The sequence below is a fragment of the Corythoichthys intestinalis genome, chromosome 2 (assembly GCF_030265065.1).
Source record: "Corythoichthys intestinalis isolate RoL2023-P3 chromosome 2, ASM3026506v1, whole genome shotgun sequence".
In the NCBI taxonomy this organism is placed as follows: Eukaryota; Metazoa; Chordata; class Actinopteri; order Syngnathiformes; family Syngnathidae; genus Corythoichthys; species Corythoichthys intestinalis.
The window spans coordinates 34,687,685-34,710,988 of NC_080396.1; the positions used below are offsets into that span (position 1 = coordinate 34,687,685).

General features: G+C 40.5%; 1 protein-coding gene across 1 annotated transcript in view; it reads left to right on the top strand.

Moving 5' to 3' along the window:
- Positions 1-9,400: 9,400 nt before the first annotated feature.
- Positions 9,401-23,304, top strand: part of plxnd1 (plexin D1) — a 163,251-nt gene continuing 149,347 nt past the window's right edge. The window contains exons 1-2 of the mRNA XM_057817204.1: positions 9,401-10,829; positions 20,896-21,072. Coding sequence (XP_057673187.1) covers positions 9,618-10,829; positions 20,896-21,072 — 1,389 coding nt within the window. The 5' untranslated portion in view covers positions 9,401-9,617. The remainder of the gene's footprint in view (positions 10,830-20,895; positions 21,073-23,304) is intronic.

A 23,304-nucleotide genomic window follows, 5' to 3' on the forward strand; every position in this document is an offset into this window, starting at 1 on the left:
ACGTCACTTGGTGACGTAAGTAACGTCACTTGCACACGCACAGCGCACCTAATTGGGGTCCGGCGGAAAGTTTATATCCATGAATCCCTCCACCAGCCCACACAACCTTTTAAATGAACGGCGTGTCATTCTGAAGTTTTGTTTCCACTCGAAAAGTTAAAACAGCAGCTGATCTGACGATCGATCTCCATGTTTTGCAACGTGACGCTTTGTTTTGATTAATCTGCGCATGTCAGACGGCAGTTGTCAAACGTCCTTTCGGAATAAAGGCAGACACATGTAAACGCTGGATCGGAATAGATGAAGTGACATGTAAACAGCTGATCCGAAATTTCCATTCGGAATTATTTGAATCGGTATGAATAAAAGTCAGCATGTAAACGTGGCTACTGTTTGAGGGCTTGATAACCCCCAGGGATGTGGAGGGGGCAGGCACAGGATGTTTAGTTATACTGTTTTGTTGCTTAGCAGGCAGGCATAGCACTCTCACTTGTATTGTACAGTAGCCTACATGGGACAATAGATGGAATTTTTTTTTTGTATTGTGTCACATTACGGTCTGTTAAATTTAGCTGTCCATCTCAAATTAAATAATTTGAAAATTTACACTGTCATTGCTTGCAAAGCGTTAAAAGTACTGCGTATGTTGTCGTGACAAGCCGGTGGCAGGGATGGGGTGGGGTGGAGTGGGGGGGCCCTATAATGGTCTCTTGTCCCCGGGCCCCTGCAAGTCTGTTGACAGCCATGATCAAACGTCTTTCACATGAAGGTCATTTATTATAGGTGTTGTCCCTTTAAAATGTAAAACCCTTTTCATCTTTTAGCCACGCGATGGTGCTGTTGGACCTTTTATATGACCATCATGCTCCTGTAACTGGTGTGTAATATGGCCACTGAGTGAGAGTCCGTGACATCGCCTAATGAGGAGAGGTCGGGTTAGGGCGGGTTAGCAGAGCCGTGTTACTGCTTATCACGAAGGAAACAGGTTGAGGTGAAGCCCCCGCTTTGTGTGTCAGCAGGTGAGATCTGCTGATAACCTTTTGTTTGGATGCATAGCAAACGATTTGCGAAACATTGGCGATTAACATTCGAAGATATTTTTAAAAATGAATTTCCATTCTAATGCGTGAGCATATGTGCACTCATTCGCTCAGACAGGAAAATCTTGAGTGGGAGCGCATGTGTTCTGCTTGCATATTTATGAGTGGAGCCCGAGCAAGAGAGAAAATACCAATGCTGGGAGCAGGAATGTCCAAAAAGTGAAAAGGTGTTCATTTGTTCCATCTGCTTGCTCTTTTTCGACGCTGCTTCCTCAATAGTCAAAATCTGGACAATTAATCCGAGCGTCGAGGATCATGCAGGTGACCTGCCAGTGACCTTGAGAGGAACTGAACCAGTAGCACCCATGAACTGGGCCCTCTTCCGTGGAAGTGCAGATGGCAGTACGATTTTAGGTCATAAAGACACGCAAACTGAAAAATAAGGAAGAAAGAAGCCTATTTTTTTTAAAAAAAAAATACTGTATGCTCATCAATTCAAAGTGAGACTCGCCTAATTGCTTGATCAGAATTACAGAGTCACAGTAAAATCATAATCATTTTATTTCTATTGAGTGTTAAGCAACTGATTATTGTTGGGATGCACCAAGGACCCAAATGCACAGTGGTGCTCAAACAAAAGTGTTTATTCTCAAGTTTGTAAAGTTCCAAAAAAAAGGAAGATAACAACAACAACAACAACAAAATCACAGCAACAGCTGGACACAGATGACACCAATCAACTGAATCAATTCCAAAGAACAAAAGGAATTGGTTCAAAAACATTAATCGTGGTCAAAAAGGGCTTAGACAAGGAGGTGGCATAGGACATGGCAGGAAAGCAGACAAACCGACACTGGGCAAGGTTAGAAGCAGGCTATTTATACAAGAGTGTCACAGGTGGACATGATCAGCCTGATTAGCAAGTACAGGAAGTGAAGTTAGCCCAAGGGGGCACGCCACTACCAGAATAAAAGACTCTGACATGAACCAACACAAAACAATAACAAGACTTCTGAGACGTGACAGAAACCAAATGAACAACAAGAAACAACATGCCGTTGACATCAATGATGATTAAGTTCCTTTGCCCAAAAAAATCTTCCAAACATGGAGAACATGGTGTAAAGTAAAAGCAGATGTTTGAACTTTTTTTGAAATTTTGAAATATATAACAAGCAACCTAGAGTAGGACTGAAATCGTAGACTATTTCCAGCTGAGAGGCTAAAATCTTTAAAGGTTATTTAAGGGTAATTTTTAACTTCACAGCTTCTAATAAATTATCAAAAATTAGGGCTGTCAAACGATTAAAATTTTTAGTCGAGTTAATCACAGCTTAAAAATTAATCGTAATTAATCGCAATTCAAACCATCTATAAAATATGTCATATTCTTCTGTAAATTATTGTTGGAATGGAAAGATAAGACACAAGACGGATACTGTATATACATTCAACATACTGTACATAAGTACTGTATTTGTTTATTATAACAATAAATCAACAAGATGGCATTAACATTCTGTTTAAGCGATCCATGGATAGAAAGACTTAGTTTTTGGGGGGGGGGTTGATTGTTTATTTCAGGTGTTAAGACAAAATAATCCACACAAAAATTATTATTTGAAATAACAAAAACATCTGAAAAGGAGTGAGAAGAAGCATAGCTTATAAGGTCCCCACCCCTACACATTCAAAATACAAATGAATTTTATACATAAGACGTACCTCCATATAATTCAAAACTGTACATGCATATCAATATAACAAAATAATCAATAAGTAAATAAACACAAAAAGATAAATACAAACTTCAAAACCATCATTGCACAGGTTCACACATGTAATACTGAAATATTGCCTGTTTGAACTTTCTCTTGAATTGATAAATATTTTGACATTCTTTTAACTCTACATTCAGAGCATTCCATAGCCTTACTCCACAAATTGATATGCTGAAACCTCTCATTGTTGTTCTGTTCTTAATCCTTTTAAAATTAAATGTCCTCCTCAGATTATAATGCGCGTCTTCTAAATTAAACAATTGTTGAATATTACCAGGCAATTAATGATTTTTTTGCCTTGAACATAATTTGTACTGTTCGGTAATCAACCAAATCAGCAGATTTTAAAATCTTTAAATAAAAAAAAATTAAAAAAATAAAAACTTGTAGTTCTTAAAAGAGAAATGTTAGTACAAGTTATAGAAATTTTGTATGAAAACCTCTCTTAATGTTTTCGTTTTAATAAAATTTGTAAAATTTTCAATCATAAAATAAACTACTAGCTCGCCATTGTTGATGTCAATAATTACACAATGTTCATGGTGCTTAAACCCATAAAATCAGTCGCACCCAAGCGCCAGCAGATGGCGACAAATAACACAAGTAACAAGTGGACATGACACTGTGCTGTCATTTTAATCTGTTTGAGCGGGGCATGTGTGTTAATTGCGTCAGATATTTTAACGTGATTAATTTAAAAAATTAATTACCACCCGTTAACGCGATAATTTTGACAGCCCTATCAAAAATATGGTGGATCGATTAATTGTGATGCCTTCGCAACAAACTTTTAAGTTAGGGAATTCAAGTAAATGTTTGAAGATTTGCTTTTGTCAAAGCTGGCTTACCCAAAAAATAAGGAAACAACTTTTCAACTGAAATGAGCAAATAGCTTGCTTGCTTACTTTGTTTTACCAACTCATGTATTTCCATAAATATCATAACAAAATAATAATATAATAAAATATGAAATAGCTTTGTTGATTATTTTCCCTTTCAACTACTACATTAGTCCCCAAGTGTTTTTGTGTGTTTTTTTATTTTATATTTTTTTTACAGTGCAGTACTTGTTCCGCTGCCACGGCCAGGAAGTGTCCGATGCTCGGGCTGTTGACATCCTGCCAGCATCCACAGATTGTCGGCACGGACAGATACACGTCAAACTTGAACATTAAATAGCATGTTCATGTGCTTCTCTAGTCAGACCATGGAGCAATTTTTTAAAGTCTGACGTTAAACTGAATCAATATGGGGGGGGGGACGACAACAGATGCAAGAGAGATTTAAAAATCATTCAAGTGGTATATTCATTGATCTCAGAGAAGCATTCAATACCATCAGCCAGGGTGTGAAGTTGGAGAAAACAGGTATTAAGGCATTGTATTGAAACGAATTAAAAGTGATTTGGATAGGAAAATATTAATTTGCGATGATCGAGAATCAATGTTCGTCATGTTACTTATAGGTTCGGTGTTGTGGGTCAAGTGAATTCATGATTTAACAGACAACCTGTGCAGTAATGTCTTTGTAGTATTCCAACTTAAAATTTCAATTTCAATTTAAAACAAAGTCCATCCACAACTATTTTCTCCCACCAGCACGTTTATGTCAGAAATTTCTCGGCAAGAAAACTATCAAAAACATTAAAATCGGTTTGTATTTCTAATTATTTTGGTGATACTGTTAAAAGTGTACGTAATTTCATATTAAATCGATTACTGTACCTTGAATTCAATCGAATCTAACTGCGGCACAGTTTTATCGACAAATAACATACCGTAGTCCAAAAAATAATTTTCGTATAGTATCATCATGAAATTTGTGATTTACACGCCTAATTGTTATGATGTTGGCATATTGTTATGATGCCTTCCACTGTTTTGCAGGAGTTCCATGTGGTGCCTAACAATAATCACAACACTTTTGTCATCATCACAGCTATGTTTGAAGGTTAGGTCAAAACTTTATCATCATTCGAACTGTATTGGGTGTTTTTTGATAATGACAAGTGCTTCAAGGAATTGAACATGCTTCATGCATACACTGCCATTGACCGTGATAGACAAACCGGAGTTACTCAAAAAAATGAAATTTCAAATTAACAATATGGTAATTTCGACATATCTCTTTCAACACTGAAATGAGAGAACACATCAACAACCTTCCTACTCTTCTAATAGCTATAATGTAAATAATAATAATAATAATAATAATAATAACAATAATAATTAACACATTGGCTGCCGTGGACTGGGAGGGACTGGAACTGATCATTGGCACTGATCGCTGCCAACCCTCCCAGCCTAAATGGATTGGAGGTCCATTATCGTCAATAGCACTGAAATATGCTAAGTAAACCCATTCATGCACGAATTATGACTTCCTTTTCTATTATCCTGGGCAAAATCGTTCGAATGTCATTCGCCTTCAATGCCATAGAAAGTTGAGCTTTCACGGCCAGTCCTCCCAGTTTAAATGAATTAGACGTCTATCATTGTCTTTCGCATGCAATGAGTTCAAGTCTATAAAAAAAAAAAACTACTTTAGAGTGTTACTTGGGGCTGTAACCAGAGTGTTTTTCTGTTTTATTCATTTCAATTTATGTAATTTAGCTTTTATTAACATTGTATCAATTCATAAACGTATGTATTGAAACAGTGGACAAGCTCTAAACCCTCGGCAGGGTCCTCGAGGGTGCATGGGAGTCCGCCCTACCAATCTACATGTGTTTTGTGGATCTGGAGAAGGCGTTCGGCCGTGTGCCTCAGGGAGTTCTGTGGGGGGTGCTCCAGGAGTACGGGGTACCGAGCCCCTTGGTAAGGGTTGTTCGGTCCGTGTACGACCGGTGTCAGAGTTTGGTCCACATTGCTGGCAGTAAGTCGAATTCGTTCCCAGTGCGGGTTGGACTGCCCTTTGTCACCGATTCTGTTCATAATTTTTATGGACAGAATTTCTCGGCACATCCAAAGCGTTGAGGGGTTCCGGTTTGGTCGCCTCAGCATTGCGTCTCTGCGTTATGCAGATAATGTGGTGCTGTTAACTTCATCAAGCCATGACCCCCAAGTCTCACTGGAGTGGTTCGCAGTCAAGTGTGAAGCGGTCGGGATGAAGATCAGCACCTCCAAATCCGAGACCATGGTCCTCAGTCGGAAAAGGGTGGTGTGCCGTCTCCGGGTCGGGGATGAGATCCTGCCCCAAGTGGAGGGGTTCAAGTATCTTAGGGTGTTGTTCAAGAGTGAGGGTAGGAGGGACCGGGAGATCGACAGGCGGATCGGTGCAGCGTCTGCAGTAATGCGGATTCTGCACTGGTCCGTAGTGGTGAAGAAGGAGCTGAGCCGGAAGGCGAAGCTCTCGATTTACCAGTCGATCTACGTTCCTACCCTCACCTATGGTCACGAGCTGTGGGTTGTGACCGAAAGAACAAGATTCCAGATACAACCGTCGAAATAAGTTTCCTCCACAGGGTGTCCGGGCTCTCCCTTATAGGGTGAGAAGGTCGGTCATCCGGGAGGGACTCGGCATCAAGCCGCTACTCGTCCGCATTTAGAGGAGCCAGCAGGGGTGGCTCGGGCATCTGGTTCGGATGCCTCCTGGACGCCTGAAGAGGTGTTCCCCGGGCATGTCCCACCGGAGGGAGGCCCCGGGGAAGACCAAGGACACGCTAGAGAGACTATGTCTCTCGGCTGGCCTGGGAACGCCTTGGGATCCCACCGGAGGAGCTGGTTGAAGTGGCTGGGGAAAGGGAAGTCTGGACTTCCCTTCTAAAGCTGCTGCCCCCACGACCCGACCCCGGATTAATTGTAGATGATGGTTGGCTGGATGGATGGATGGCTGGCTGGATGGATGGCTGGATGGATGGATGGATGGATGGATGGATGGATGGATGGATGGATGGATGGATGGATGGATGGATGGATGGATTGATAAAAACATTTTTAAAAATTAAAATCTTTATCCTTATTGGTAATAATGAAATAACACAATAATCCCAGATAGCAGGCTAACGTTGAAAAGATGTTGAATCGACATTCCACTGTCAATCTTACATCGTTGAATCAACGTTGACACCCGAAGTTGAATTGTCATTACTTTTGCACCCTCGATTCATATTGTTCCAACGTTGAAATCCTTACAGAACCTTAACCTCATTTCGATTATTTATAATATTGGAACAACGCTGAATCAATGTTATGTTTTCCTTCATTTTCAACCGTGACGCAATTAATGCTTTCAAATATGCCTATATTTAGAGGTCCTGCTTTATTTACAGACAGAAGAAACAACTAATGACTAATAAAGTATTATACGTAAATAATTTGAAAAAATATATACAAATATATCAAATAAATAATGTATTAATAAATGAATAAATAGTACAAATAAAAACTGGGCTAGATTTCAGTTATTTTTTTAATCACAACAGAAAACTTCATTAACGCTCAGTAAACATATTTCATATTTAATTCTCCTCCTCAGTATGACGAGCTTCGCTGCGACCCTTGCCACCAAAGTGGTCTGGGGCATAGTGTTGCCACTTCTGCACAACAGCAGCGAATGCATATTCCGACGCGTCCATCCCCATTTCCGTCTTCAATGAATCTGAAGAATACAAACAAAACGGCAGTCATAGATATTCATTCCATGGGTTAGTTTGACATACTTCAGTATTTTGTGGTAAAGTGAGTTTCTCAACCTATCTCGAACCAAATATAGTGCTACAAGGGAACAGAGTTAGCTAGCTAGCTAGCTAGCTACGATACAAAAAAAAACGTTTTGGTGTTCAATAATTAAACTTAGACTAGGCATGATTGTGTAATATATACGGATTTTTGCACTTGCATTGAAAAAAGAATTTAGTTTACCTGAATTAAGTTGTACTTGACTAACATCCAAGCTAAGTAGGTCTTCGCTTGTATGCCAATCACAGCAAATGCAGTTTTTTTTTACAATTTCAAATTTTTACAATTTCAGCAACTTTGTCAAGTTGTGTCAGGCAAAGTGTTTTATATCCATGTAATAATAACAAATGCGGTTCTTTCTACCATAAGACATCATTGCTGTTAAAGGCTCTGAAGAAGAGAAACTGGCTTATCTTTAAATACGGCAATCCTTAAATGAGGCATTTGCAGTTGAGTTTATTCGAGGTGATTCGTTGTCTTCCTGGTCAACCAAGAATACAACTACTTTACAACCAAAACTCCCGCTCATCCACAATTCAATTACTTTTCAATGATATATCCTGGTCAATCATAAATCAACCATTTGCAGTTCTGTGATATGTTGGGATACACGATTCCCAAATCCTGTCAGGTACTATATCTGGGAATTTTGAGGATGTCATACATAAAGGGGACCAATACATTGTGAAAATTCTCCTTGTAGCAGTGAAAAAGGCCATAACAAAGAACTGGTTAAGAACCGAATCTCCAACAAGCGAACAATGGCTGCTAATAGTGGATGAAATACTTGACATGGAACGGCTAACATGTAGGCTAAAGATAAAACAGTATTTGTTTTGGAAAAACTGGGGGAAGTGGCTGACTTACAGGGAAAAAACTTATATGGAACTTTGACTCATCATGGTATAGTGGAACACAGGCTCGTTTGGTGCTCACTAGTTATATTTTTCTTTTAGGTTTGGCGTTGGTGTTTGCTCTGTTGTGGGGAGTGTCGTGTCTGTGTTTTTGTGTGAAAATTAAAAATATAAATAAATAAATAAATAAACCATTTGTCAACATTACTTAATCAAGTATAAAACAATGTTAACCCAACCATCGCCACTGCCATACCATAGAACAACGTTGTTTTAACGTCACTGTCATGTGTCATCGGTATTTGCAACATCGATTCAACATTGTTTACTGTCGAAAATTTTGATTTCAACCATACTGATGATTTTGATGGAAAATCAATGTTTATTCAATGTCGGTCTGCTATCTGGGATATTTATTATTATTATAGTAAAAATAATCAAATAAATATTAGCAATTATGATTGCTAATATTTTTTTGTGACCCAAAAATAGTCAATAGGGTTGAAGGTCTTTTGATCTTTTGATCACTATCCCTGACTAGTTTGATACCAGTCAGCTCTTGAATTGATGTCTATCGCTGTCAATAACATCAATATGATCAAATGGACTGATTTTAAGAAGCTATCATGAAATTTATATTCGTTTGATGCAGGAATATGAAGATGGTTACGGTACTCAATTTGGACTGCATTAAACAGCAACAGTTAATTGAAGAGTTAGCACCTCAATAAGTTTGACTTCTTCCAACTCCTTTTCAAGCTACTATTTTTAATTTTTGTGAATTATACATCACATCGCTTTTTGGTTTCATGACTTGCATGTTGATTTTTTTTTTTTTTCTTCTTCTCGCGCACTGAACTAAGGAAACGGGGAAATGTGTAGTTTTCAAGTTGGGTCACATCAGTCCTGTAGCTTTTTGACACACCTCGTCTCCGCTTGGTGCCACTTTTGTTGAGCGGTGATGCTATTGAGTCGGTGACATTGACGTGCCAGGGCTCATAAACCGAGGGGAGCACCAATCCACTCGGCGTGCGTGTGGTAGTGGTGAATGTGGTTGGGGAGCGGGGGGGCGAGAGAGGGACAGACGAGGCAGCCTGCAAAAAAGGAAGCACGACTCGCCTTATCGCGTCACTCCGGGTCGTGGCTCTAAGCAGGAAGCTGCCTTTCCTCTCGGATTTGTCGCCCCAGGAACAAGCAGGCAATTTTGTCTTTGCTCGATGCGACCCTCGGCCCAGAAGACGCGGAAGCCGGCCAGAAGGAAAAATGCCTCCTCGGATGGAGCTCGCTCTCCTGCTCCTCGGCGTGCTCGCTCTGCCGGAGGCGCGCCGGAGCGCCAGCGCGCTCCGCGTCCAACAGAGCTTTTTCTCGCTAAACCGCACCAATAATTTCGCCGTGGACCCGTCGTCCGGTAAGGTGTACGTGGCCGCCGTCAACAGCCTGTACCAGCTTGACGGCAGTCTGAGCGCGGAGGCGGAGAAGAGGACCGGCCCGGTGGAGGACAACCTGTTGTGCCACGCGCCGCAGCTCCCGCAAGCTCCGTGCCAGCACCACAAGTCGCTGACTGACAACCACAACAAGTTGCTGGAGCTGGACAGCGAGCAGGGGGTCGCGGTGGTGTGTGGCTCCGTCTACCAGGGCTTCTGCGAGCTTCGCAAGATGGACAACATCTCCCAGATAGCCGTGGAGTTCCCAGGCAAGGGCGAGAAGACCGTCTTCCCCAGCATGCTCAACATCGCTGCCAACCACCCCGACGCGTCCACCGTGGGGCTCGTCCTGCAGGGGGGCGGCGGGGGCGACACCCGGCTGCTCGTCGCGGCCACGTACACCGGCGCCGGTAGCCAGTACTTTCCAAGAAACCACAGCAAGGAGGACCTACGCTTCGAAAACACTCCCGAGATCGCCATCCGCTCCTTCAACGTGCGTGATCTGACCCGACTGTTCACTTACGACATCAACCCGTCCGAGGACAACGTGTTCAAGATCAAACAGGAGGCCAAGAGTAAAAACAAGCTTCACTTTGTGCGCGCCTTCAACCACAAGACCTTCTCGTACATTGCCTTCAACAATGACGCCAAAACGGGCCACAAAGAGAGCCAGGCCAACAGCATCCTCGCCCGCATCTGTCTGGACACCGGCGGCCACAAATCCGGCGGCGGCCCGGAGAGCAGAAAGCTCACCGAGTCTTACATCCAGGTGCCCCTCCAGTGCGGCCGCGACGGGGACATTTACAATCGCCTCATGTCTGTTTACCCCACCGACATCCACGCGCACGGCGTCACCGAGCCCTTCCTCTTTGGAGTGTTCTCCAAAGGGGACCGAAAGTCAGCCGTGTGCGCCTTCAGCTTTGGGGACATCGAGCAAGAGATCCGTCGAGGCCGCAGAAGCTGCTCCAACTCGCCCAGTGGCGACGTGCAAGTGCTGGACAGCGTCATCCAGGGCTCCGGGGCGTCTTGCGTCCGCAAGGGAAACCTGGTGGTAAGCATCAACAGATCATTTCCATACCTGTCAACCCGAGGTCGTTGACAATCTTACAAATAGTGACGTATGCCTATACAAATCGGTGACTAATCTTACGTTTTATATAGCGTGCAATATGAAACAAAAATATATATTTTTTAAATAATATGAATTTATTGGAAATATTGTCACATATAACCTGGTCCAATCAAAGAACAATCAATATCTTCAGCTACATCATGATTACTAAAATATAACAGGGACCTTTGTTACAATTTTATGTCGCACTTTTGGCAATTTTTATCATGTCTTTTGATGGCTGCACTTCATGGCACTTCAGCTCGCAATTCAGCTTGACTTACAGTTCGTTTGTGTGTCCAATTATAAATTTAAAAAAGTCAATTGATAAAATTAACTTACCGATGCAATCTTTGAGTCAGGGAACATTTCTTTTGCTAATACTGAGAATTGATCAGCAATAGTTGCAGGCAAATTGTGTTCGGCAACAAATTGGCAGAAAAAAATCTTCGCTTTCGTCACAGCATAGCATTTCATTCTACAGACTGCATCTTTATGACCAGTGTTGTTAATCTTACTTTAAAAAGTAATTAATCACAGTTACTTCTCCCAAAAAGTAATTGAGTTAGTAACTCAGTTACCTGAATGTAAGAGTAATTAGTTACTTGGCAATGTAACGGGTGTTACCTTTCATGTTTTTTTTTTTTTTTTTTTCATTTTTTCAAAACAAAAAAACAAAAAACATATTAACCTTTGCTATGTTTGGAAGTCATTAAATGTTGTGAATCAACCGTTAAAGTTATTAAAATTGCTCCTGTTTTCGCATTAGTTCCCTTCTGTCTACTTTCGATATGTGAACGTTTCTAAACGGTTTCATCATTTAAAAATAGATTCAAGTCAAGATTTTGCAGATTTAGGAGTATTTTAGATAAAATGTTACTTAGGTTCGCTAGGAAAGTTCACAACAACAGAGCCTTTCTGAGAAGTCTACGGCTTTAATACGGCGGCTGTTTACCAATGCCGACAAGTGTATCATTTCGCATCTAGTTCATATTAGGGCTGTCAAACGATTAAAATTTTTAATCGAGTTAATTACAGCTTAAAAATTAATTGTAATTCATCACAATTCAAACCATCTATAAAATATGCCATATTTTTCTGTAAATTATTGTTGGAATGGAAAGATAAGACATAAGACGGATATATACATTCAACATACGGTACATAAGTAATGTATTTGTTTATTATAACAATAAATCAACAAGATGGCATTAACATTATTAACATTCTCTTAAAGCAATCCATGGATAGAACAACTTGTAGTTCTTAAAAGATAAATGTCCTAAATAAATGTGTTATAGAAATTTTATATTAAAACCCCTCTTAATGTTTTTGTTTCATTAAAATTTGTAAAATTTTCAATCAAAAAATAAACTAGTAGCTCGCCATTGCTTATGTCAATAATTACACCATGCTCATTCATGGTACTAACCCATAAAATCAGTTGGACCCAAACGCCAGCAGAGGGCGCCAAACACCAAAAAACACGTAACAAGCGGACATTACACTGTACTGTCATTTTGGTCTGTTTGAGCGGGGCATGTGCGTTAATTGCGTCAAATATTTTAACGTGATTAATTTAAAAAATTGATTACCGCCCGTTAAGGCGATAATTTTTACAGTCCTAGTTCATATACATGTGATATCTAGCGGAGCATCATGTGGGTGTAGTTTGTAGGCTGTCGGGTACAGTCAGGGATTATTGGAGCCACCTAGCCTAGCATCACGTTTACAACGGCGTCACAACTCCCACTCCCGCTCTTCTCTCTCCGTCTCTGACTTTTCTCGCATCATTCAACCAACATAGTACACATAGTAACGCACATTGTCTCGTTGCTGAAACGGTGACAAAATCTGAAAGGATGAAAAAAAACGTAATGCACGAAAAACGTACTGCTTTTGAATGTACGGTGTAGACATTTCAAAATCAATGCTCACTTGTACAAATTACGCCGAAACTGTACAACTTGACATGCATTTCCAACAGCAGTCATTCATTATCCTTAGTGTTTATCCTAATGAGGATCGCAAGGGTGCTGGAGCTTATCCCAGCTGACTATGGACATGAGGCGGTGTACATTCTGTATTGCTTGAACACAGGGCACATATAGACAAACTACCTTTCACACTCACGTTAACACCTAGGGACAATTTGAAGAGTACAGCCCACCTACAATTCCTGATTTTCAGAGGAATACCCCGCGAAAATCCCGCAGGCAAGGGAGAAAACGCAAACTTCACAAAGGAAGGCAAGGATTGATTTTAAAACCTTTAGGCGGACTTTCTACACAGTTATTCACTGTGCCGCTGCCACTCCACAAATATGATTTGATAAAAAAAAAAAAAAAAAAACAGACAAACAAACAAAAAAAAACTATGAAAACATGTACTGTTTTTAAATCCAACAGCATGCGTGTACAAAAATGAAAACAACCAAACCATTACAAAATACAGCTACACACTTTCTCTTGACAATGAACTCTTCTTTTCATGAAAGTTAGAATAATATGATTTTCAAAACCTTTCAATATTTCCCTGGACAAGGATAGAGAGAGGTGCACGCTGTTTAATTTTTTTGCTTCCACATTTTAGTTGACCTAGCCTACCACTATTACAAAGCAAAACTAACACAACCATAAAAGTCAAAATTACTTAAGATATTTGGGTGAGCCATTCCACGCAAACATGTAACTTGGCTCAAAATTAAAATTAAAATTAAATAAAATAATATAATTATGAGCTGTCTGAAATGGTGATTTTAAAGTTTTCCTAAACCACAGAGACCAATGAGATTTAGCAGTTTTTCATCTCCTTAAAATATGAGGGAAATTTAAATGGCCAAAGATAGAGAATATGCTAGATAAGATGACTTGTTTCACTTTCAAACGTCCTTAACTTTTTTTTTTAACTTTATTGAAATTATCGAATTTCTCACTGTCATTTTGAATCATTTACAGAGAATTGGCGCCATTGCACTGCAGTCTGTTGTACAGCATTTGTATGGTAAACCTGCTCAGTTTTAAAGTAAAACAAGGCCGAGTGTTCTATAGCCCACTACAGACTGAAGGTTTTGACAAAGAGTGCGAATGCCATTTACGGGCTAACTCACAACCGTCATTAACTTTAAATCCGCAATTAAATAATCAGCCCTGATGCAAAAAAATAAAATAATCAAAAATCGGGCTCGAAGATTGATAGATGCTACATAGCTACCAAATTCCAAGAAGATCTCTTCTTCAGAATTAGTATCCACAAGAAGAAGAAAAACAACAACTACTTGAGTGGCAACTTGGCAGGCCTTCAGCCAAAAAAAGAAAAAGAGGAAAAAAGAAATCTGCTTGAAAATGGACAACTTTTGTGCATGTTTTTTTTTTAGTTGTTTTGTTAAGGCTTGAAATGAGTCTGTTTACAAAAAGTATGCTCAAACACCACTTTAGGATGCAAAATTTGATGTGAACGTTTCAGAGGTGAGTTTTTCCATAAAACCAAACAGGAAAATGTTGATGAAATACACACATTGCCACTGGAAAGCGTCGTATCTCATTTTGAGATTGCGCAAGAAGCATTTGGTTTTGGTGGAATGGCTCTCATTTAAAAGAATCCAAGAAAAACACTAAGTATGTTATATTTTTATTATGCAGTATACAGTGCTGGCCAAAAGTATTGGCACCTCTTCAATTCTGTCAGATAATGCTCAATTTCTCCCAGAAAATGATTGCAATTACAAATGCTTTGGTAGTCATATTTAGTGCCCGAGCACTAAGCGTGCAAAGGCCCTATTGTTTTGAAAAGGATTATTATTTTTTATTTTTTTATTTTTATTTTTTTCAGGGCAAATGAAAACAGCCAATTTGGAGGCCTGAACATGCACGAAAAGTCACCAAATTTGCACATAAGTGCGGAAAATTGTAAATTTCGATAATTATGCTACATTGCAAAAAAATGTAACAAAATGGCTCAGTGGCACCCCCTTGAATTTTTCAAAAAGGCGTTTCCTATTAGGTTTTTTTAACGTAGAGCAATGAAATTTGGGGAGTCGATACCTTGTGCAAAAGTGCTCCAAAAAGTCTCTTGAACCCATATTCCAAACCCAACAGGAAATCGGGTATTTTGGATCGAATGTGAAATTTTTAGCAATTAACAGGGTGCACATTTGAGACCTTGTCACAGAGGGACTTAGTTGGATCATCTTCAAAATTGGTGGGACTATTCAGGAGACATACGAGATCTAAAATTTTCAAAATGGTGCGTTTTCATTCATGGGTCTGACCTGGCCGTGGTGCCAAGTCGGCCATTTTTTCGGCAAAATGACAATTTCAGTAAATGACTAATAGCTCCTTGACACAACGTTCAATCTTTTTCATATCTGGCATGTATGTGCGGGATCCCACCCTTAACACGAGTGCATTGAAATATTACCCATTAGGCCTAGCGCTCCCTAGTGGGAACAGGAAATGCCTTTTTTTACGAAACAGGCTCCTCCTCCAAGGAAAAAAAATCTATTCACCTGAAACCTGCATCAGGGGAGCCATAAGACATGTGTTCAGGTGCCTGATGAAAAATATTGCGATTTGGTTGAAGCAGAAGGGTCCAACAGGAGAAGTGAACATGACTGAAGCCATTTCGTCTCATCACAAGTTTTGAACAGTCATAACTTGGAAGATCTACAACATATCTGCGCCAAACATCTCGTGCTTGTTGAGTCATACTCTTAAGGGTCCTGTAGGGGTCATTTGCATCAACCCTAAAGCGCCAACTAGTGGGAATAGAAAGTCACTCGTTTTTCCAATACATGTCCAGTTCTTTTCAGGTTGGTCATTGTAGTTACAAGACCTTTTGAAATACTTATTTTACGGCCCATGTCCACATGTCTCTGTCTGTTGCCGTGACAACCCTTTGTTCGCCATTAAAAGGAAATATTTTCATTCAGAGACTCAGGCAGCTTATAGAGCCACAGAATTTGGCACACTTGGTCAAATTGGCCCAGTTAGAATATTCATTTTGGTTTTGAATAAGGGCTTGGCTGCACAGCCCAGTAGTGGCTCCTTTTTTGTAGTACTCTCTCCAATAGGGGTTTTTATCTCTTAGGTGTGTGAATGTAAAGAGTCGACTTTCGAGCATGTTAGGTTCTAATGAGATGATTAGAGAGGACGATCTGCCACCACCCTGACCTGCACACTGTCTGAGTTGCGTGACATCCGAGTTGCGCTAGATTGCGAGGGCCCGTTCAGTCCTGCTTGCAGGCCTAGTTTCATTTATTTTGCTTGCAATGAAGAAACACAAAAGAGAATGGAAAAACAAATTAAATCATAATTTTACACCAAACTCCAAAAATGGGCTGGACAAAAGTATTGGCACCCTCAGCCTAATACTTGGAAGCACAACTTTAGACAAAATAATTGCGAACAACCATTTCCGTTATCCATCAATGAATTTCTTACAATGCTCTGCCGGAATTTTAGACCATTCTTCGTTGGCCAACTGCTCCAGGTCTCTGAGATTTGAAGTGTGCCTTCCTCAAACTGCCATTTTCAGATCTCTCCACAGGTGTTCTATGGGATTCAGATCTGGACTCATTGCTGGCCAATAGAGTCTCCAGTGCTTTCTCTCAAACCATTTTCTATTGCTTTTTGAAGTGTGTTTTGGCTCATTGTCCTGCTGGAAGACCCATGACATCTGGGGGAGACCCAACTTTCTCACACTGGGCCCTACATTATGCTGCATAATTTGTTGGTAGACTTCAGACTTCATAATGCCATGCACACGGTCAAGCAGTCCAGTGCCAGAGGTAGCAAAGCAACCTCAAAACATCAGGGAACCTCTGCCATGTTTGACTGTGGGGACCGTGATCTTTTCTTTGAAGGCCACGTTTTTTTTTTTTTTCCTGTAAACTCTATGCTTTTGCCTTTTCCCAAAAAGTTCTTCCAACATTCTTCCAAAACATTTTGGGCTTTCTCAGGTAAGTTTTGGCAAACTATAGCCTGGATTTTTTATGTCTCTGGGTCAAAAGTGGGGTCTACCTGGTTATCCTACCATAGAGTCCCTTTTCATTCAGACGCAGACAGATAGTATGGGTTGACACTGTTGTACCCTCGGACTGCGGGACAGCTTGAACTTGTTTGGATGTTAGCCGAGGTTCTTTATCCACCATCCGCTCAATATTTCATTGAAATCTCTCGTCAATGTTTCTTTTCCGTCCAAATTTGGGGAGGTTGGCCACAGTGCCATTGGCTTTACACATATTGATGACACTGCGCACGGTAGACACAGGAACATTCAGGTCTTTGGAGATGGACTTGTACAGTATGCTTGAGATTGCCCATGCTTCCTCACAATTTTGCTTCTTAAGTCCTCAGACAGTTCTTTGGTCTTCTTTTCTCCATGCTCAATGTGGTACACACAAGGACACAGGAAAGAGGTTGAGTCAACATTAATTAATTTTAACTGGCTGCAAGTGTGATTTAGTTATTGCCACCACCTGTTATGTGACACAGGTAAGTAACAGGTGCTGGTAATTACACAAATTAGAGAAACATCACATGATTTTTCAAAGGGTGCCAATACTTTTATCCGGCCCATTTTTGGAGTTTTGTGTAAAATGAAAATGATTTAATTTGTTTTCCCATTCTCTTTTGTGTTTTTTTATTGCAAGCAAAATAAATGAAGATATTACTACCAAAGCATTTGTAATTGCAATCATTTTTGGGAGAAATTGAGCATTATCTGACAGAATTGCAGGGGTGCCAATACTTTTGGCCATTTCTGAATATTTTTGTGCCACGCGGCTTCTCATGTCACTGTGAAACTCATTCATTGTGCCATGCCATAAGTAACCTCCCAAAAACATGCCGGTTCTGTAATTATGCCTTTAAAGTGTTATTCGTTCAAATTACTGCAATTATGACTTTAATACTGAATTAGCAAAGATCATAAGTGCTTATATTTGGAGTTGTGTATTACTTATTTTTTTATTTCAATATATGTTTTATAAGAAAACAATTGTTGTCACTTTCCCACCAGTTCTATCCTCGTTCTATAAATAATGAGCGGTCACTCAGTTGGCATCTGCCTTAAGAAATAACTTCATTCTTCTTTATGAAGAATTTATTTAGTTAACTCAGTTTTGTGTTCACGTTTGCTCTAAGTATGAGTACAAGGCAAATTAAGTTGGAATGGGACATTGCTTCTGATTTCTGCGAGTACTGGCCTGAGCTTATTTTTCCCTAATGAAACAGACGAGGTCACTCATGACTGCCGTCATTTTTTTTTCACTATCATCGAAAGTTTTTTGTGTGAAAGAGGTACCCCCCCGTTCCAAATTGAGGGTTTTACATAGAGCGCTTCCCGGGAGGCTTCCTCAGCCTCAGGAGGAGGGAAAAAGTTCATTAGTTTCCTCCTTTATTCCGTCTATTAGGCTTCTGTTGCTCGACTTTGACAAAACCATAAAAATGGCAGAGAAGAAAGAGATGCATTGTCTCTCTCACTTATACGCACATTCAGATACTATCTGGCAATTCTAAGTAGTGTATGTGGTCTTGATTTCATTTATCTGTGTGACATGAGAGCATGATCACATGGTGGAGAGCACAAACAGAACAAACATAGCAACAAAATGAGCTCTGCTGCCTTGTCATGTGCAAAACAAATGCAGCCAGAGAAATGGCTACTGTACTTGTCAGTTACCAAAGTTGGAATTTAAGCAAGTACTTAATGTTGCCGCTGCCCTTCGTAGAGTTCTAATTGACAATTTTCACTGGAAACTGCTATTTAACGCAACATGATTTGTTTCTGAGCGCTCAATTGGTCTCTATCTCAACTCCCAAAAGTCTTGTTTTCGTCTCGGGCAAGTCTTTGTCTTGAGAAAAAAACACTACAGGACTTCTTAACACGTATCTGAACACAGTATCTCTGAATGAATTTGAGAATAAAAAAACTGTTTGCAATGTTCATGTCAGTGAACACACTTTAAGTCCAATGACTAAAACATTGGTCCCGCTCCAGCATCAATTCCTCATGCATACCAAACGAATTTCCCCTTTCATGGAACCTTTCCTCTTTGTATTCATATCACAGCTTTATGAATGTGGTGATATGACAAGGCCGTCATATTTGTTGAATATTCTCCAAAAATATGAAATGAGCATTAAACAGGAAAAACACGGTATTATTCAACTTCCACTGCACTACAGTGTTGTAGTATCATGTTTATTTTATTTTATTCATAATAACCTTCAAATTACAACTTGTAAAATCAACAATTGCATTTGTCTATATTACACATACAGTCCTTATTTGATCTACGAATGAGATAAATAATAAATGTCAGACTTGCTACAACACTATAAGCAATGGGGGTTGGGTCCTTATAATTTTGAACATAGCTGTATCTTAAAGATGGTGATATTGATTGTTGTTTTGCGTTTTCATCGATTTCGATTTGATTGTGCTGAACCAATCGATATCGATTGAGAATGATGAATCGTTATACTTTTAGGAACTAGTCAGCCGAACACAGAAGGGCTTCCCGGAGTTGTGGAGAAATGAAACAGTCGAGGAGATACATTGAAGAAAAAACATGTCAAGTTCTACTGTTTTTGTCTGACTTTGACAAGATTTTCAAGAGGATTTTTGGGCAAAAACCGTCTCCAAAAAGAAAATTTCTTAACCAAACAAACAAACAAACAAAAAAAGATAGTTTCTGCAGTCTATTCACGTTGAGACGCTTTTCCAACCAGACCCGTTTTGAAAGGCTATCATTTTGCCTTAATCATGTTATGGTACTGATTTTACTGATTTGAGAATGAGTGGAAGGATTCTGAACACAGGCGTTTGCAATCATTGACTCATTCCTGATCAGGTATCATTAACAACTGCTGAAAGGGACTTCTTAACATGTGAACTGAGTCCAAACCTCAACCTCTTTACTGTCATGTCACTAAGGCTACGTTCATACTGCAGGTCTTAATGCACAAATCCGATTTTTTTTGTCATATCTGTTTTTTTTGGGAGAGTCTGTTCAGACTGCCGTTGTCCATTGACACTGTTCAAGTATTACCTGTGTGCACTAATTCGCAGTCCGACATGCGCTGAGCAAGAAGACCCGCATGCGCAGAAGCATTAAAACAAATGCTAGCTGTCATCCATCATTTCAGGCTTATCCTCAACTCATTTTTATTTTTTAATGACTGTTGCCAAGCCCGACCCTTCCCTAAAAGCCGTGGTCAAGGCAAGCTAGGTGCTAACGAACAGCTGCACCGCTACCGTAGCACGCCGTCTCGCTCGCTCTTTGATGACGTAATTGCTGCATGAATTCCGATTTGGGAGACTTGCCAGTTCAGACCGTCGCGACGTTCTGGAAAAATGTGGCCCAGATCGGATTTAAACCACATACGAAAGTCACCCAGATCAGATTTGAAATGGTCCACTTCTATGCGACTTGTCTCATTCAGAACGTGAAGTTAATGCCTTACTCGAGTCGGAAAAACACGAAAAAATCGGATAGGTGCATTAAGACCTGCAGTAAGAACGTAGCCTGTTTAACCGACTACCCACAACGCAGTCATACTGATTGCTTTAAATAGCGTGGCGACAGTTATGTGATATTTTTGTGTTATGCATCGTCAAGGCCACCACTTTGAGAGGAGAGCACAAAATTTATGATTACGACAAAGCAGTCACTAGACAGGCCTGTGGGAAAACGCTGCAAATATCTGCACTTCAATTTAAAATTTTATCCGAAAATTCCCCGTAGAAGACGTCTCTGGTTCCAGCGCGGTACTGATGCTTAATCGCCGTCTGCTTAGCATGTGACAAAAGCAGACTGTGATGAGTGTTGAAGCCTCTTTTTCAAGTAAGGAGTGCTTTTGAAGCCTGAGCGCTTCATTGTGATCTCTCCTATCAGCTCTTGTTTCACTCTCAACTTTCATCACTTGCCTCCTTCTTCTCATCTGCGCAACTCAAATGAATATTACTGATAGTGTTGATTTTGTATGTGTGTATGTTCTAGCTGATGCCAGAGCAGCTGGACTGTGGGGCAGCCCACCTGCAGCACCCTCTGGCCTTGAGGAGGCCCCTGAGGGCCATTCCTTTGTTGCAATACAACAGCCTAAGTGCCGTGTCTGTGGACAACGTGCTCAACCACACCGTGCTTTTACTGGGAACCTCTAACGGACGACTTCGGAAGGTAAGACACTTATAAAAGATCTATGGAGCGCTCCCACGTCAACAAAATGTATTATGTGTTATGCCTTTTCTTTTCACCTAGAGTAAATGACCTCCATGTGAAAGTCGGGTACTCACAGTATTAAGTATGCTAATACTTCGGCCCCTGATAATGAGAAAATCATGTTTAAAGCAAACCAAAAAAAATGACAGCGCATCCAAGCACAGCCATTTTGTGATGTCAGTTGTACCCACACACATACACACTGATAGATTCTAACACAGTTGCATGCAATGATTGGTATTAGTGATGTCCCAAGGGCAGACAATCCTGTATACTTGCATGTCATTGGCTAAAATTTTCCAGCAGGAGTGTCCAAGTTCGGTCCTTGAGAGCCCCTATCCAGCTTGTTTTCCATGTCTCACTCCTTTAACACACCTGAATCAAATGATCAGCTCATCAGCAAGCTATGCAGGAGCCTGATAACAATCCTGATTATTTGATTCAGGTGTGCTGGAGGAGGGAGACATGGGCTAGGTTCATACTGCAGGTCTTAATGCACGTATCTGATTTTTTTTGTGTTTTTCCGACTCGAGTGAGGCATTAACTTGACGGTCTGAACGGGACAAGTCGAATAGAAGTGGACCATTTCAAATCCAATCTGGGTCACTTTTGTATGTGGTTTAAATCCGATCTGGGCTGATTTTTTCCAGAATGTCGCGGCGGTCTGAACTGTCAAGTCCCCCAAACCAGAGTTCATGCAGCAATTACGTCATCAAAGAGTGAGAGAGACAGGACGCTACTGTTGTTAGCGCCAAACTTGCCTTGAACACCGCTTTTGGGGAAGGATTGGGCTTGACAACAGTCATAAAAAAATATAATGGGTTGAGGATAAGCCTGAGAATGCTTGGTTTTCTCTCTACTCCATATGAGCAATATTTCAAGATTGCTTACACGGCCGAGAGTCGGGGCAAACTGTTCGTATGTTTGTGTGTGTCATGCACGGACAGTGCGTGCATACTATCGATCCATATAAACTTTGAATATAAGATTAAACAGGGATTATTTATGTCTGTTTTTTTGTCCTCTTTTTGGAAATCAAAATATGATCACCATTGAATGACGTTGAGCCAGTATGTGTGGTCATTTGTTTTGATGCTCCTGCACATGCGGGTCAGTTTCCTCAGCGCATCTCGGACTGCGAATTAGTGCGCATGCATGATACTTGAGCAGACTCAATGGAAAAAGGCAGTCTGAACTAGCACGACAAAAACAGATATGACGAAAAAATCAGATTTGTGCATTAAGACCAGTGGTATGAACAGAGGCGTGGCAAGGGTCCCAGGCAACAAGCAACATGGGGCCCTTCTGAGTCATGTGACACACATACATACTCACGCAGTATAATGAACACAAAGGTGGGAGGGGGGGTGCGAGCTGTTGCGTGCAGCTGCGTTCATCTTGGCCCTAAAAGTGGCGAAAACTAAGCACTTTACACTGACTCATATGGATGTACATACATTCGTTCATGGACGCACACATTTTAACAGGTGGCCGTCCTCTGCCCGAAATGCGCACCTTACGCCTACTCTCGCTCCCAGAATACGCAGCGCTTGTGACGTAGGACAATAACAGGACTGGTTGCTATGGGAACGTACGCATACCCAAGGAACCTTGCTAAAAGGAGTAATAAAATAGCTAATAAAATCGTTTAGGATTATTTTAGATGCTTATTTTTTTATATTTTTCTTATAGAGTATTCGACGAGGAATACGACAGACCCATTAATAGACTTTTTTGGAAAAATCACCATTTCATTAACTCGTCACATGAATAATGAGGTGGCCGGTGAAAATCAATGTAAAACAACTCGGCAAGGACTTTCCAGAGAGTACTTGAAGAGTCACTCTTTAAACAATCATGTGGTATTAATAGCTGATTGGACTTTTTTAAACATGTACTGTATATTCTACGTGACATGGTTAGTGCTGATTGGGATTCATAGCAGAATTGTTAGATAATCTGCCAAATGATTCCATGGTATTGAAACACTCCCTATACTTGTTGCTTCGACAGTGCAGTAAAGATGCGTGTGCTAAATCTGTTGGCCCTCTGGGGGCCCCTGCTGGCTGGTGGCCCTAGGCAATTGCCTGGTTTGCCTAATGGGACTCAACGCCTCTGGGTATGAACCTAGCCATTGAAAACAAGCTGGATAGGGGCTCTCGAGGACGAACTTGGACATCCCTGTTTTAC